The 13,329-nt window shown below is 42.1% G+C and overlaps 1 protein-coding gene across 5 annotated transcripts in view; it reads right to left on the bottom strand.

Moving 5' to 3' along the window:
* CCDC62 (coiled-coil domain containing 62) overlaps positions 1–13,329 on the bottom strand; it is a 44,290-nt gene that overhangs the window by 15,814 nt on the left and 15,147 nt on the right. For 3 of the 5 annotated variants that reach the window (XM_032310093.1, XM_032310088.1, XM_032310090.1), the window contains 4 exons: positions 8,419–8,507; positions 7,969–8,084; positions 5,435–6,157; positions 2,821–2,977 (listed from right to left, as the gene is read on the bottom strand). In XM_032310093.1, coding sequence (XP_032165984.1) covers positions 2,821–2,977; positions 5,435–6,157; positions 7,969–8,084; positions 8,419–8,507 — 1,085 coding nt within the window. The remainder of the gene's footprint in view (positions 1–2,820; positions 2,978–5,434; positions 6,158–7,968; positions 8,085–8,418; positions 8,508–13,329) is intronic. The other 2 variants (XM_032310089.1, XM_032310092.1) reach the window with 1 other exon arrangement.

Raw genomic sequence — 13,329 nt, 5'->3', positions numbered from 1 at the left:
GTGGGAGAGGGAGGAGCAGGCTTCCCACTGAGCAGAGAGCCCAATGCTGGGCTCGATCCCAGGACCCTGGGATCATGACCTAAGCCGAAGGCAGATGCCTAACCAACTGAGCCACCCAGAAGCCCCTTGTTTCCAGTTTTTTTAGCTAATACAAATAAAGCTGCTTAAATATTCACATGCCAGTCCCCATGTGGCCATGTTTCCATTCCTCTAGCAGTGGAACAGCTGGGTCATACGGCAGGTGTATATTTAACTTTTTAAGCAATTACCAAAGTGTTTCCCCAAATGAATTTCCCTCCCACCAGTGAATGAAAGTCCGTGTTGCTCCAGATTCTAGGTAACACTTGGTAGAATCGATATTTAACAAAAAGAACACTCATCAGATACCTGTTAGGGACCAGGCCCTGGAGTCACATTTAGACCAAGCAACTGTAACGTTATTATTGCATACTCGCATGTAAGAAACTGAGGCTCAAAGAAAGTAAATAATTTTACTCAGGTCATTGAGCTAAGACAAAGCAAGACAAGGATTTGATCTCAGATCAGTTTCAAAGCACATCATCCTCCCTCAAATGACATCAAAAGTAATTAAGTTCACTTGAACTTATTTTCTCTGTGAAAGGGCTGCAGTGAAGGTCCCATTTATGGTGAAGACCCTGACTGGCTCACCCGTGACAGTGACAGATCATAACAACCTCACTGACCCTCAGGAGGGGTGTGCACAAGCTGGTTTATTCAGATCAATGGACTACACGTCAATCAACAATCAAAAGGATGGATCAATACCACAAAATAGTCACAAAGTTGGAAGAAATCACATTGCAAAAGGATAGAAACAGTATTTTACCATTTATGTACATTTTATTTTATTTTAAAGATTTTATTTATTTATTTGACAGATCACAAGTAGGCAGAGAGGCAGGCAGAGAGAGAGATGGGGAAGCAGGCTCCAGGCTGACCAGAGTGCCTGATGCAGGGCTCGATCTCAGGCCCCTGGGATCATGACCTGAGCTAAGGACAGAAGCTTTAACCCACTGAACCACTCAGGTGCCCCCATTTTATTTTATTTTAAAGATTTTATTTATTTGACAGAGAGCGCGAGAGAGCATAAGCAGGGGCAACAGCAGAGGGAGAGGGAGAGGCGGGCTCCTCAGTGAGCAGGGAGGCTGACAATGCAGGACTCAATCCCAGAACCCTGAGATCATGACGTGAGCCCGAGGCAGACGCTTAACCAACTGAGCCGCCCAGGTGCCCTTATTTTAATTTATTTATTTAAGAGAGAGCACACACGTGAGTGTTCAAGAGCAGGGGCAGGGGCAGAAGGAAAGAATCTCAAGCAGACCCCCCCGCTGAGTGTGGGGCTCAGTCTCAGGACACCAAGATCATGATCTGAGCCGAAATCAAGAGCTGGAGACTTAATCAAACAAGCCACCCAGGTGCCCCCATCTGTGTACATTTTATTTTATTTTATTTTTTTTAAAGAGTTTATTTATTTATTTGTCAGAGAGAGAGGAGCGAGAGTGAGCACAGGCAGACAGAGCGGCAGGCAGAGGCAGAGGGAGAAGCAGGCTCCCTGCCAAGCAAGGAGCCCGATGTGGGACTCGATCCCAGGACGCTGGGATCATGACCTGAGCTGAAGGCAGCTGCTTAACCAGCTGAGCCACCCAGGCGTCCCTGTGTACATTTTAAACACAAAACAACATTATGTAGTGCTTAAATATGTTTTTATGTAGTAAAAGTGTAAGAACAAGCATAAATGCAACTTTAGGATAGCGATTAACTGGCGGGGGAAGGGGGCAGGGGACTCACACTTTATCTACATTTTATTTCTCAAACAAGAAAAATTAAGCAAATATGGCAAAATGTAAACATGTTAAATCTGAATGTAGGTGTATATTGCTTGTTATAGCCTTCCTTTTTTTTTTTTTTAAAGATTTTATTTATTTATTTGACAGACAGAGATCACAAATAGGCAGAGAGGCAGGCAGAGAGAGAGGGAGAAGCAGGCTCCCCGCTGAGCAGAGAGCCCCATGTGGGGCTCAATCCCAGGACCCTGAAACCATGACCTGAGCCGAAGACAAAGGCTTAACCCACTGAGCCACCCAGGTGCCCCTAGCCTTCCTTTTTTGTTATGTTTAAAATATATGTGTGTGGGATGCCTGGATGGCTCAGTCAAGTTAAGCCTCTGCCTTTGGCTCAAGTGATGATCCCAGGGTCCTGGAATTGAGCCCCACATTGGGCTCCCTGCTCAGTGGGAGCCTGCTTCCCCCCTGTCCACCACTCCCCCTGTTTGTTCTCTCTCTCTCTCTGAAACAAATCCTAAAAATATACATATAACATAAAATAAAGTACAATAAAATACATGTGTGTGTATATATATGTATCTACCAATCACCTGGATGGCCTGAGGGACATTTTAACTAGACTTGTAATCTATAGGATAATATTTTAAGGGAACTCTGACTTTGGTTAAATGATATCATTAAAATTCCATAATTAAAAAACAACAACAAAACTGAAGAATGACCAAAATTAAGCACACTAAAAAACAGTACTACAGAAGAATTAAGTCTGTTGAGGAGGAGTTTTGCTTGAATAAGCCGGGTAATGTTTTTTTTAAAGATTTTATTTACTTGACAGAGAGAGATATCAGAAGTAGGCAGAGAGAGAGGGGGAAGCAGGCTCCCCGCCGAGCAGAGAGCCCGATGTGGGGCTTGATCCAGGACCCTGAGATCATGACCTGAGCCGAAGGCAGAAGCTTTAACCCACTGAGCCACCCAGATGCCCCGTAAGCTGGGTATTTCTAAGCAAAATACAAACCTTGTCACTGGACGACGGTGCCTCTTTGTTGAATAACAAAATCTTAGGTGAGTTCTTTGCATCTGAAGAGGGCTCTGTCTCTATCAATTTCTCATCTTCTCTAGGAGCAGATTTTGAAGAACCCAAACAGTGGGAATGCTGGATGGCAATTAGCTCACTATGAATAATAAAACCAAACAGAAGCAGACATCTTAATATCAGACATATATCACCAATATTCTTATACTTAAAAGTATCAAGAGGACCAAAAAAAAGGTTTTTTTCTTTTTAATGAAGAAGCTCAAGTCTGAGTAGAACATTATAGATTTGAATAGAACACTTGAGTAGAATGGTATACATTAAAGCATACGCTGTGCAGTAAGAATTAAATCAGAGTTCTTTTTTAATTTTTTTAATAATTTTTTTAAAGATTTTTAAAATCTATTTGACACAGAGAGAGAGAGATCACAAGTAGGCAGAGAGGCAGGGAGAGAGAGAGGGGGAAGCAGGCTCCCTGCTGAACAGAGAGCCGGATGCGATGCTCGATCCCAGAACCCTGGGATCATGACCTGAGCCAAAGGCAGAGGCTTTAACCCACTGAGCCACTCAGGTGCCCCAACACCTGTTAAACTTGTAAAAATTTGGGGGTTTTGGTTTGTGAAGTTGATTTTTATTAATGCTTTGAAAAAGTCCTTTTGTCAAAGTAGAACAGCTACTAATTCTCTGGTGGGCCCTCAGTAGTAGAGAACAGACACACGCAGCCAAGCTTCTGGGTGTGTTCTTCAAAGGTGGGCTCAGAGCACAGTGACCTGTGAAAGCTGTTCTGGAACACACAGAAGCACTGAAGCTGCTTCCTCCCATGTTCCCTGGAACCGAAGGAGAACAGGCTGCCGCTGCTTCTCCCTCTACAGCTAAACCCCTATCTGTCCAACAGAATGGTGGTCTGATAATAGAGCAGGTACACAATAAGTTCTTATAATCTAAGGAAAACTAGGAAAACACAATTATCTTTTCTATTTAATCACGTATTTGGCATGTGATGTCTTGGCATGTGCCTTTGCTGGCAGCACAGGTGGCTTGGACTATTTTAAGCCAGGGAGGTCCAAAGGGTCTTGAAACAAAACTCCAAATTAAAATTTGAATTTGTTGGGACACCTGGGTGGCTCAGTTGGTTAAGCAGCTGCCTTCGGCTCAGGTCATGATCCCGGCGTCCTAGGATCGAGTCCCACATCGGGCTCCTTGCCCTCCGCAGGGAGCCTGCTTCTCCCTCTGACTCTGCCTTCCACTCTGTCTGCCTGTGCTCGCTCTCGCTCACTCTCTCTCTGACAAATAAATAAATAAAATCTTTAAAAAAAAAAAAAAATTTGAATTTGTTTCACATGTTAAATTTAATATATGTCCACTAGTCTTTTAAAACTACCATAAACTGTTCCCTTACTATATGTGTGTTCAGTAGTGAACAATGTTCAGTTGTGCCCTATTCCTATTCTAATTGTTTAAAAAAACTCTTTAAAAAACAAATATGAACAGATAACATTTAGTGGGACAGAGGTGCCTGAGTGGCTCAGTGGGTTAAAGCCTCTGTCTTCAGCTCAGGTCATGATCCCAGGGTCCTGGGATCCAGCCCCACATCAGGCTCTCTGCTCAGCAGGGAGCCTGCTTCCTCCTCTCTCTGTCTGCCTCTCTGCTTACTTGTGATCACTGTCTGTCAAATAAAAACAAAAAACAAAAAAAAGATTTAGTGGGACTTTTTTTTTAACTTAACAACTGACAGAATAACTATCTGTATGATTTTTAAATGACTCAGGCTTTTCAAAGGGCCAAAGAAAAATCCAAACGATGAAAATATCAGGAAGAAATTTTCATCATCAAGTCCTAGGACAGTCGGTGTGAGGATTAAAATAGGTCCCGATATAGCAACTTTGTCCTTTCTGTAATTGAAGATCGAAGAGCTAGGTTTTATTTAAAAATAGCAGACATTATTACGGTGCCCTCCACCACAAGATTCAGCAATTCTAAGAGTAAGACAAGTTCGAATAACGCAGCCTACCCTAATAGCTAATCCACTTTCTTCTCTTAAAAAAACTACTAACTTTTACAACTTGTTACATACAAATATTCTTTTTCTTGCATGATTTTAAAAAATAATAAAATTTGGGACTCTTAAAGGGAACAGGAAGGCAGAAGCAGTTGGACATTTAAATGTGCAGTTGGGGAGGGTGCTGGGGAGGCTGTGGGCAAAGTTCTTATCTGGGCTCTAGGGACTGTGATCTCTGCACAGAAAGCTTATCAATTCACACTGGATCCAGGGCTGAGGAATGCCCCAGAGCAGCATTCTACTCTGTAAAGTAATCCCACTGTTAGTTTTTTGTTTTTTTTTAAACAACATATTTACTCAACTCATAAAAACCGGCTTTGTTTTCAAACAAAACCTTTGCCTCAGAAGCTGTTCTAGGTACAAACTCTTCACAATGGAAAACTCAGCAGCCTCTGTGCTGATGAAGACAGTAACGGGTCCCTCCTACACGACTTGTGTCTGCAAATGCTGCTCTCCGTTGAGCAGTGAGCAGGCAGCCCGACTGGAGCCCCCTCTACAGCCCAGCAGGGGCGGTGCCCAGTACAAAACGTCACTCACCTCGTGGCGGAGTTGTACTTCCTCCCACCGGCACTTTCCGAACAAGTACACACAGACTTGTGGCGAACAATCCTTTGCACTTTAGAAGGCTTGAAAATGCTCATCCACTCCGTGTCAGACATGGGGCCTGGGGCTTCAATGATGAAGTTACTCGGGTGGCAGCACTTGGATTCATACATGTCACTCTCCCCCAGACAGGTCTCATTTTTATGGCAACAGGTGACTCCAGACCTTTCTATGTCATCTTGACTTTCAACATCCGGCTTTTCTGGTTGTCTGGAACCGGAGCAGCTGGCGAGGCCCAGGTACACATTGACATCATGCCACTGTCTCTCATCAGACGACGTGGATGTGTCCGAGAGTTGTTTCTCTTCATTCTGAATCCCGATCCCATTATCTTTTGGTGACTTGGCGTGGATCTTGCACAATCTACTTTGGTTTTCCGGTTCCATCTGCATTTTTCCTCCCAGAGACCAAGACTTTTGCTTCTCCAGTAAGTCTTTTGTCAACAGAGATGAGATAGCAAATACACTTTTTTCCCCAAACGAAGGATTACCCTGTCGCCTCTTCTCTTTGCACACATCACAGGGGCCCCTGTCTGACCGATTCTGCAGGAACGTGGTCTCAAATTTTGCATCTTTAACCAATGACCTCTGATTTTTCTCCCTCTTGATGTCGACTTTCGGGCGGTGATTCTCAAGGTCTGACAAACACATGTCTCTGCTATGGTGGCGTTGCAAAAAAAGGAAGTTGTAAGATACACTTGATACTGTCACGCCAGATACTTCACCCAAACCTCATTCACTGAGCTAAATCCTATCAAGACCCATTTGTCTGAAATGAAAACACAAGGGAGAACGTGGATTCTTTCTGCAGAGCCTGAGTTCAGCCCGGCTTCCAGGAAGTCTCTCCGACCACAAGCCCACACGCTCACTTTGCCCTCCCTGGCCTCAACTCCCGCCACGCTTACTGTCCACACCATGGTCCTCGTATTACTGTGTGTATCATCTACTTAATCACGTAGCGCACTTCCTATCATAACTACATCGTTGGCTAACTTTCATGCATATGTCCTGTCTTTTCAACAGACGACTAGGTTTCTTAATATGTAGAGGCATTTGTATCCTCCTGGCACTTTAGGATAGCCTTTCACAAATATTAAGTGTTCTGTAAATACTTGTCAATTGATCTGTTCCCTTCATAATTCTATTAGTTTCACAGTAAACAGAGGTAAAGCCGGGACTGAAAGGGGACACAGATTCAAGGGACGGAGACACAGTGGAAAGTGCCAATTATGTCTACCATACAGCACTCACAACCATCCCAGGTACCTGCTAGATATTTACATGGCGACATACTGAAAACTGGTTTAAAGTAAGAATGACAGGTGTGCATAAAACGAAAATTAAGAATATATACAAACGTGATAAACCTTTTCATAAACTGTCTTCATGTCCCATGTATTCTGTATTCAGGCATTCAAATCTGGAGAGTTCTGAGCCCTCGAAAACTCAACCCCCCTACCCCTGAAAGGGCACAGGTCATTTTACACTCTTAAAGAACAACCTCGATTGTCTAGCCCAAGGGCCTCTCAGGGGCAACAAAGTATAGTACAGTATGGTAGGGGCTTTTGCCTGTGAGGGGACTCTGGGTCTGTGCGGTATGTTCCCGCAGCAGCAGCAGCAGCAGCAGCCGGGACACAAAGCTAGAGTGTCAACACCCCCCACAGCCAGAGGCCTGGAAAGAAAAGGAAGTCCGGCACAGCGGTCACACTGCCTGCCGTCCAACAGCTCTTACAACTACCACCAGGCAAAGGAGCTGCGGGCAGCCAGCCTTCGTGGTTACATGGTCACACCTAGTGGCCGAGAACTTCCCTAATTCCTGCTCCCATTCAGGACTTCTTGTCATACTTCTGCTTGGAAAAGTAGACTAAATTTAACTGTGGAACAGTTATACGCCTATTAAATTAAACCACACCTCATATATTTATATTATAACTTTACAGAAACCAACTGAGTTCACACACCGCTTATTATAAGCAAGAAAAGGTGTCTCCTATTAATAAGGAAAACGGGAAAATCCAGCTAAAAGCAGAGATCACCCTCAGCTAGCTGAACTCCTACAGTTATTTATACCATTTGTCGGTGCTCTCTCTTTTAGGCAAGGACCATGTCCTCTGTATCTTTATTTTCCCCACTCCCAGCTCAGTGAGTTCTCAACACTAAACTCGGGAGTCCTCATGAAGGAGGAAGTGAGTCACCTCTGGTTTCTGCTTGAGCTAAAGCCTGTACACAACAGACATACATATAAGGCTAATGCATTTCTTTTATCAAGAGGCTACAATCAGGATCAGGCCTAAAATTCTAAGGTCAGGTCTCATTACAACCCGGAATCATAATGACATAATAGCTCATATGTGTGGATTTCCTACCGTATAAGGAATGATAGTAGATACCGGCCCATAGTAAGTACTTAATAGATTGAATGATAAAGTAAAATACAAGATCATACTAATAGCATCTCGCTAAGATTACCTGGACTCCAGAACCTTTGATTCCTCCATCTTTGAGTCATATATCTGTATTAATTCCTGAGAATTTTCCACATTAAAATTAAGAAACTGCAGATCACTCTGTTGTTTTACATAAATCTGCCGTAGATATTGATAAATCAATAAGATGTGACAACAAAACTATATTGAGCCAACATTCAAATGCTAAAACAGATCAGTGATAGAGAAATATGCAAAATATGTTTGCTTTTATTTTTCCTATGTTAGCATTCAGATTTGTTAGTGTCACTAGTTTCCAAACCTTTCATTTCCGAAAGCAAGACCCTATCAGCTATGCTAAATATGACACACCTTTAACGTAGTTAGGGTTCCAAAAGCACGACAAACAAAAACTGACACATACTTTTCCTTATTTGTTTGTTTATAAAAGCCTCCCAAATAGTAAGAACAGTGTAATTGGGGACGTACGTACCTGTCTCAGATTATGGAGTTCTGCATTTGTGCGCTCTTGCTTTGACTTTGCAATATCAAGTAACTCATCTTTCCTTTTTTCTCTCTCTGCTATTTAAGAACAAATATTATTAAAATATTTTTCATCAGCCATATCAACTCAAACCTCTTCATTTCCAAAAGTTTAATGTTCCAGTAACTTGTTTTCCCCTTGTTCCTCAAGTTAAAATCTGCAAAATGCGTGGCTGGGAAGAGCTTTAATCTGTGATTCTGACTAGATCTTTCACCAAATTTGAACATTTTCATAAAAGAATTCATGCTGAGTCAAAAAAGGATTCAGAATTGTATCAAATGTATGTTTTGCATACACAAACACACAAGAAAAGTCTGAGAGCAAATACACCTAAGTATTTAAAGAAGCTTTTTTTGGATGGGAGGATTAATGACAATTATTTTCCTCTCTTTTTTTAAGGGGGGCATGATAAAATACATATTATTTTAATTTTTTTCATATTACATGAGTAACTTACTAATGCATTTTGATTGTAAAACCCAAACAACATGTCACCTCTAACAACAGAAAAAAATGAACATTACAAGGGACAAGACACAAAAATCATGATTTTTACCAGCATGCAAGCCAGTCTGATGTAATCTTATAATCAGGCCCTTCCTATATATTGTCATTGACCAAAGACCAAAAACAATTGTGTCTATGAAGTGCCCACACAGCAGATAAGTTTGCCCAGCACTCCTTTAAAGACTTCCTAGTTCTTGAAAACGCTTCACCTGATAAGTAAGATTCTGAGTTCTCTTGAATACACAGTTTTACACTCAATTTTTCTCAGTGCAAAGAGAGAGCAAAGAGAATTAAAAAAAAAAAAATCTTCATTATTGGGGCGCTTGAAGTGGCTCAATCAAGCATCTGCCTTCGGCTCAGGTCATGATCCCAGGGACCCAGCCCCGCATCGGGCTCCCTGCTTGGTGGGAAGCCTGCGTCTGCCTCTCCCTCTGCCCCTGCTTGTGTTCCCTCTCTTGTTGTGTCTCTCTTGGTCATTTTTTTTTTTTTTTAATCTTCATTCTTTTACAAAGACCATCAACACTTTGCTGAAACACGGACACTCCACTAACTACAGCTAGGGCATGAGAAAGCTATATTCTAAAAACGATTTCAGAACTTGGTAAATGAGGGACACCTGGGTGCCTCAGTCAGTTACGCGTCTGCCTTCGGCTTAGGTCCTGATCCTGGGGTCCTGGGATCAAGCCTTTTTCTCCCTCTCCCTCTGCTGTCCCCCTGCCTGTGCTCTCTTACTATCTCTTTATCAAATATTTTAAATAAATAAAACCTTAAAAAATAACCCTCTACATGAATAAATTTTAAGTAAATCTGATTCAATTATAAATAAAAATTTATAACTTATATCTATGGTTCTTTCATAAAACGCTTTACATGTCCTTTTTCTCATGGGTGAAAAAGCATAAACATTTTTATTATCACTTCACATCTGGACATCGCATAAAACCTTTAAGGACAAAGGCATGCACTTTGCAACTCCACTAGACTGCTGTTCTGTTGGCCTGTGGTCAGGGGACCAGGCAGAGGAAACTGATGGGGTCTGTGCACAGCACCTCCTCTCCCCAATGGGGTTCATGGCCAGCCCTTCCAATGGGGGTCTGTAGCATCACTTTGCTTTCAAAGGTAATCCTTGTGCACAAAAGCGAAAACGTGAAGAGAAGCCGGGTGAAAGCCCTGTGGCCAGGTTTAAACTACTCCGTCTTTTCTATTCAATTCTGAATTTATTTCTTGGCATTGCGTGAGTCAATGCCATAATGAAAGCACATAAATGTAACGGATTTGCATTATTTATGCAGAGCTGCATTTAGTTTACGAATTCAATCATAAGCACAAAGAAAAAAATTTAAAAAAGGAACCACAGCTACTTTAATAGTAGAAGCAATGCCCACAAGGCATCTGTGACTCTCTCCTGGTCTAGTTTCTACCTCCCTCTTGTACTAACAGCACTGTGACACGCTGGGTGTAATTCCTAGTGTTTAGAGATACTTGTTTTGAATATAGTATGGCCCCTAAACAAAAGCCAACTACTTTATTTGGAGCTCAAGGATAATTTTATTTATTTATTAAAGATTTTATTTTTAAGTAATCTCTACACCCAATGTGGGGTTCAAACTCATGACTCTGAGATCAAGGGTTGTATGCTCCACCCACCAAGCCAGCCAAGCACCCCTCAAGGGTAATTTTATTTGTTTATTTATTTATTTAAAGATTTCATTTATCCATTTATCAGAGAGAGAAAAAGCACAAGCAGGGGTAGTAGCAGGCAAAGGAGAAGCTGGCTCCTCACTAAGGAGGAAGCCCGATGTGGGACTTGATCCATGGACCCTGGGACCGTGATCTGAGCCGAAGGCAGAGGCTTAACCATCTGAGCCACCCAGGCACAGCTCAATTTTAAACATATCTGAGTTTTGCCTTAATCTGACTTTAGAATAATCTATTACTGCATAAGAGGCAACTCCACTGTAAATATAAATGTTTTCCTAGATGAGATACTTTTCTGCATGTCTGGGTTTAGCTGAGAGATCCAAGCGGAGTGAGGCTGCCTATTTTCACAAAGCGGTCACAGAAAACAAAGAGGTATTGTACACCCGGGATGGAGGTCTGAGCAAGCAGCCTGAATAAGACAGCGCAGGGGAAAGGGGCCTGCAAGTCTGCAGCTGCCACATTCCGGCCAAGGCTCTACCTTTTACTGCCTGGGAGAACGGAGGCTATCACTCGATCCCATGGGGCCTCACTTACAGGACTGTCAGGGCCCCAGAAATGTGAACTGGTTTCCTCGCTTTATTTGCAAACTTCTTATAAGCAGTTATATACAAACAAATGAAAATGTCTCTGAGCTTATTTACGTGAAGAGCTTCATCTTCAATGAGAGGGGAAAAAGTTTTGAACTTAACAGAAAAGTGTATTTTTTTTTCAGAAAAGTGTATTTTTAAGACATCTTCCAGCTTCAAATAAAATACGCGCTATTTTAGCCGGAGCACCTGACAGCACATTATCATGTTAAGCCTTCTCAAATTATTTTTAGGCTTGGGATGCCTGGGTGGCTCAGTCAGTTAAGCATCTGCTTTGGGTTCAGGCCATGATCCCAGGGTCCCGGGATAGGGTCCCACATCAGGCTCCTTGCTCAGCAGGGAGTCTGCTTCTCCCTCTGCCTGCCACTGCTCTTGCTTATACTCGCTCTCTCTCTTACACACAAATAAATAAGTAAAATCTTTTTTTTTTAAATATTTTTTTTAAGATTTTATTTACTTATTTAAGAGAGAGAGAGTGAGAGAGAGCATGAGCGAGGAGAAGGTGAGAGAGCGAAGCAGACTCCCCATGGAACTGGAGCCTAATGCGGGAGTCGATCCCGGGACTCCGGGATCACGACCCGAGCCAGAAGGCAGTCGTCCAACCAAATGAGCCACCCAGGCGTCCCAAAATAAGTAAAATCTTAAAAAATATATATATATTTTTAGGTTTAATTCACTTTTATAATTTAAACATACAAAAATTGTTTTGAGACGGTGGCATGAATAGAAAAAGTATTTAAGAAATCAGCTTGGGAGTGCCTGGGTGGCTTAGTTGGTTAAATGTTCAAATCTTGGTTTCTTGAAGATTCTCTCCCTCTGCCCCTCCCGATTGATGTGCTTGCTTGCTCTCTCTAATAAATAATAATAAATCTTTAAACAAAAAAGAAGTCAGGGGTGCCTGGGTGGCTCACTGGGTTAAAGCCTCTGTCTTTGACTCGGGTCGTGGTCTCAAGGGTCCTGGGATCAATCGAGCCCCTCATCGGGCTCTCTGCCCAGCGGGGAGCCTGCTTCCCCCTCTCTCTCTGCCTGCCTCTCAGCCTACTTGTGATCTCTCTCTCTCTGTCAAATAAATAAAATCTTAAAAAAAAAAAAGGAATCAGCTTAGGAAATGATAAAAAATCATTATTTCACAAAATGGATTTTTAAAAAAAGATTTTATTTCTTTGAGGGGTACCTGGGTGACTCAGTTTTTAAGTGTCTGCCTTCAGCTCAGGTCATGATCCCTGGATCCTGGAATAGAGCCCCGTGTCAGGCTCCCTGCTCAGCGGGAAGTCTGCTTCTCCCTCTCCCACTCCCCCTGCTTGTGTTCCCTCTCTTGCTGTGTGTTTCTCTCTGTCAAATAAATAAATGAAATCTTTTTTAAAAAAAAGATTTTATTGGGGGGGTGGGAGGTTGGGGTACCAGGTGGTGGGTATTATAGAGGGCAGAGATTGCATAGAGCACTGGGTGTGGTGCAAAAATAATGAATACTGTTATGCTGAAAAAAAAAAAAAGAAAAAACAAAAGATTTTATTTATTTGACAGGGAGAGGGAGAAGCAGTCTCCCTGCTGTGCAGGGAGCCTGATGTGAAGTTCAATCCCACTGGCAGACACTTAACCGACTGAACCACTCACGTGCCCCACAAAATGGATTTTCTGTGAGCCTAGGAGTTTCTTAGCAACTAACTGAGTTCCCGGCACACAAAAGTTGATCCAAAGATTTTTTGTAAATCAACTGTTAAGTTGTAAATATACATATATATCTTAATATATATTTAAATATGTGTTTTTAGTAATAGAGTAACTTTGAGAGAACATTCTAGAAATAACAGAAATAGTGACCCCTAATGGTAGAAAACTGCATTTTCCCCCATCCTTATCACATGACATGAAAATTAAGAATTCTATTTATGTGAAAAAATGTTAATAATGCATTTTACCGTTTAGCTTATAGAAATGCACTCTCCTCCTAGAAGGAAGGACATTGAGGGTATATATAACTAGACCCCCAAAATATCAATTTAATTAATTCTGTTTGGAACTTCACCTCCAAATCTACGATTTTCCTCATGCTAATTACAAAGCC

This window comes from Mustela erminea, chromosome 13 (assembly GCF_009829155.1).
Source record: "Mustela erminea isolate mMusErm1 chromosome 13, mMusErm1.Pri, whole genome shotgun sequence".
In the NCBI taxonomy this organism is placed as follows: domain Eukaryota; kingdom Metazoa; phylum Chordata; class Mammalia; order Carnivora; family Mustelidae; genus Mustela; species Mustela erminea.
The sequence above is the reverse complement of the archived record's forward strand: the minus strand, read 5'-3'. Positions and strand labels throughout refer to the sequence as shown.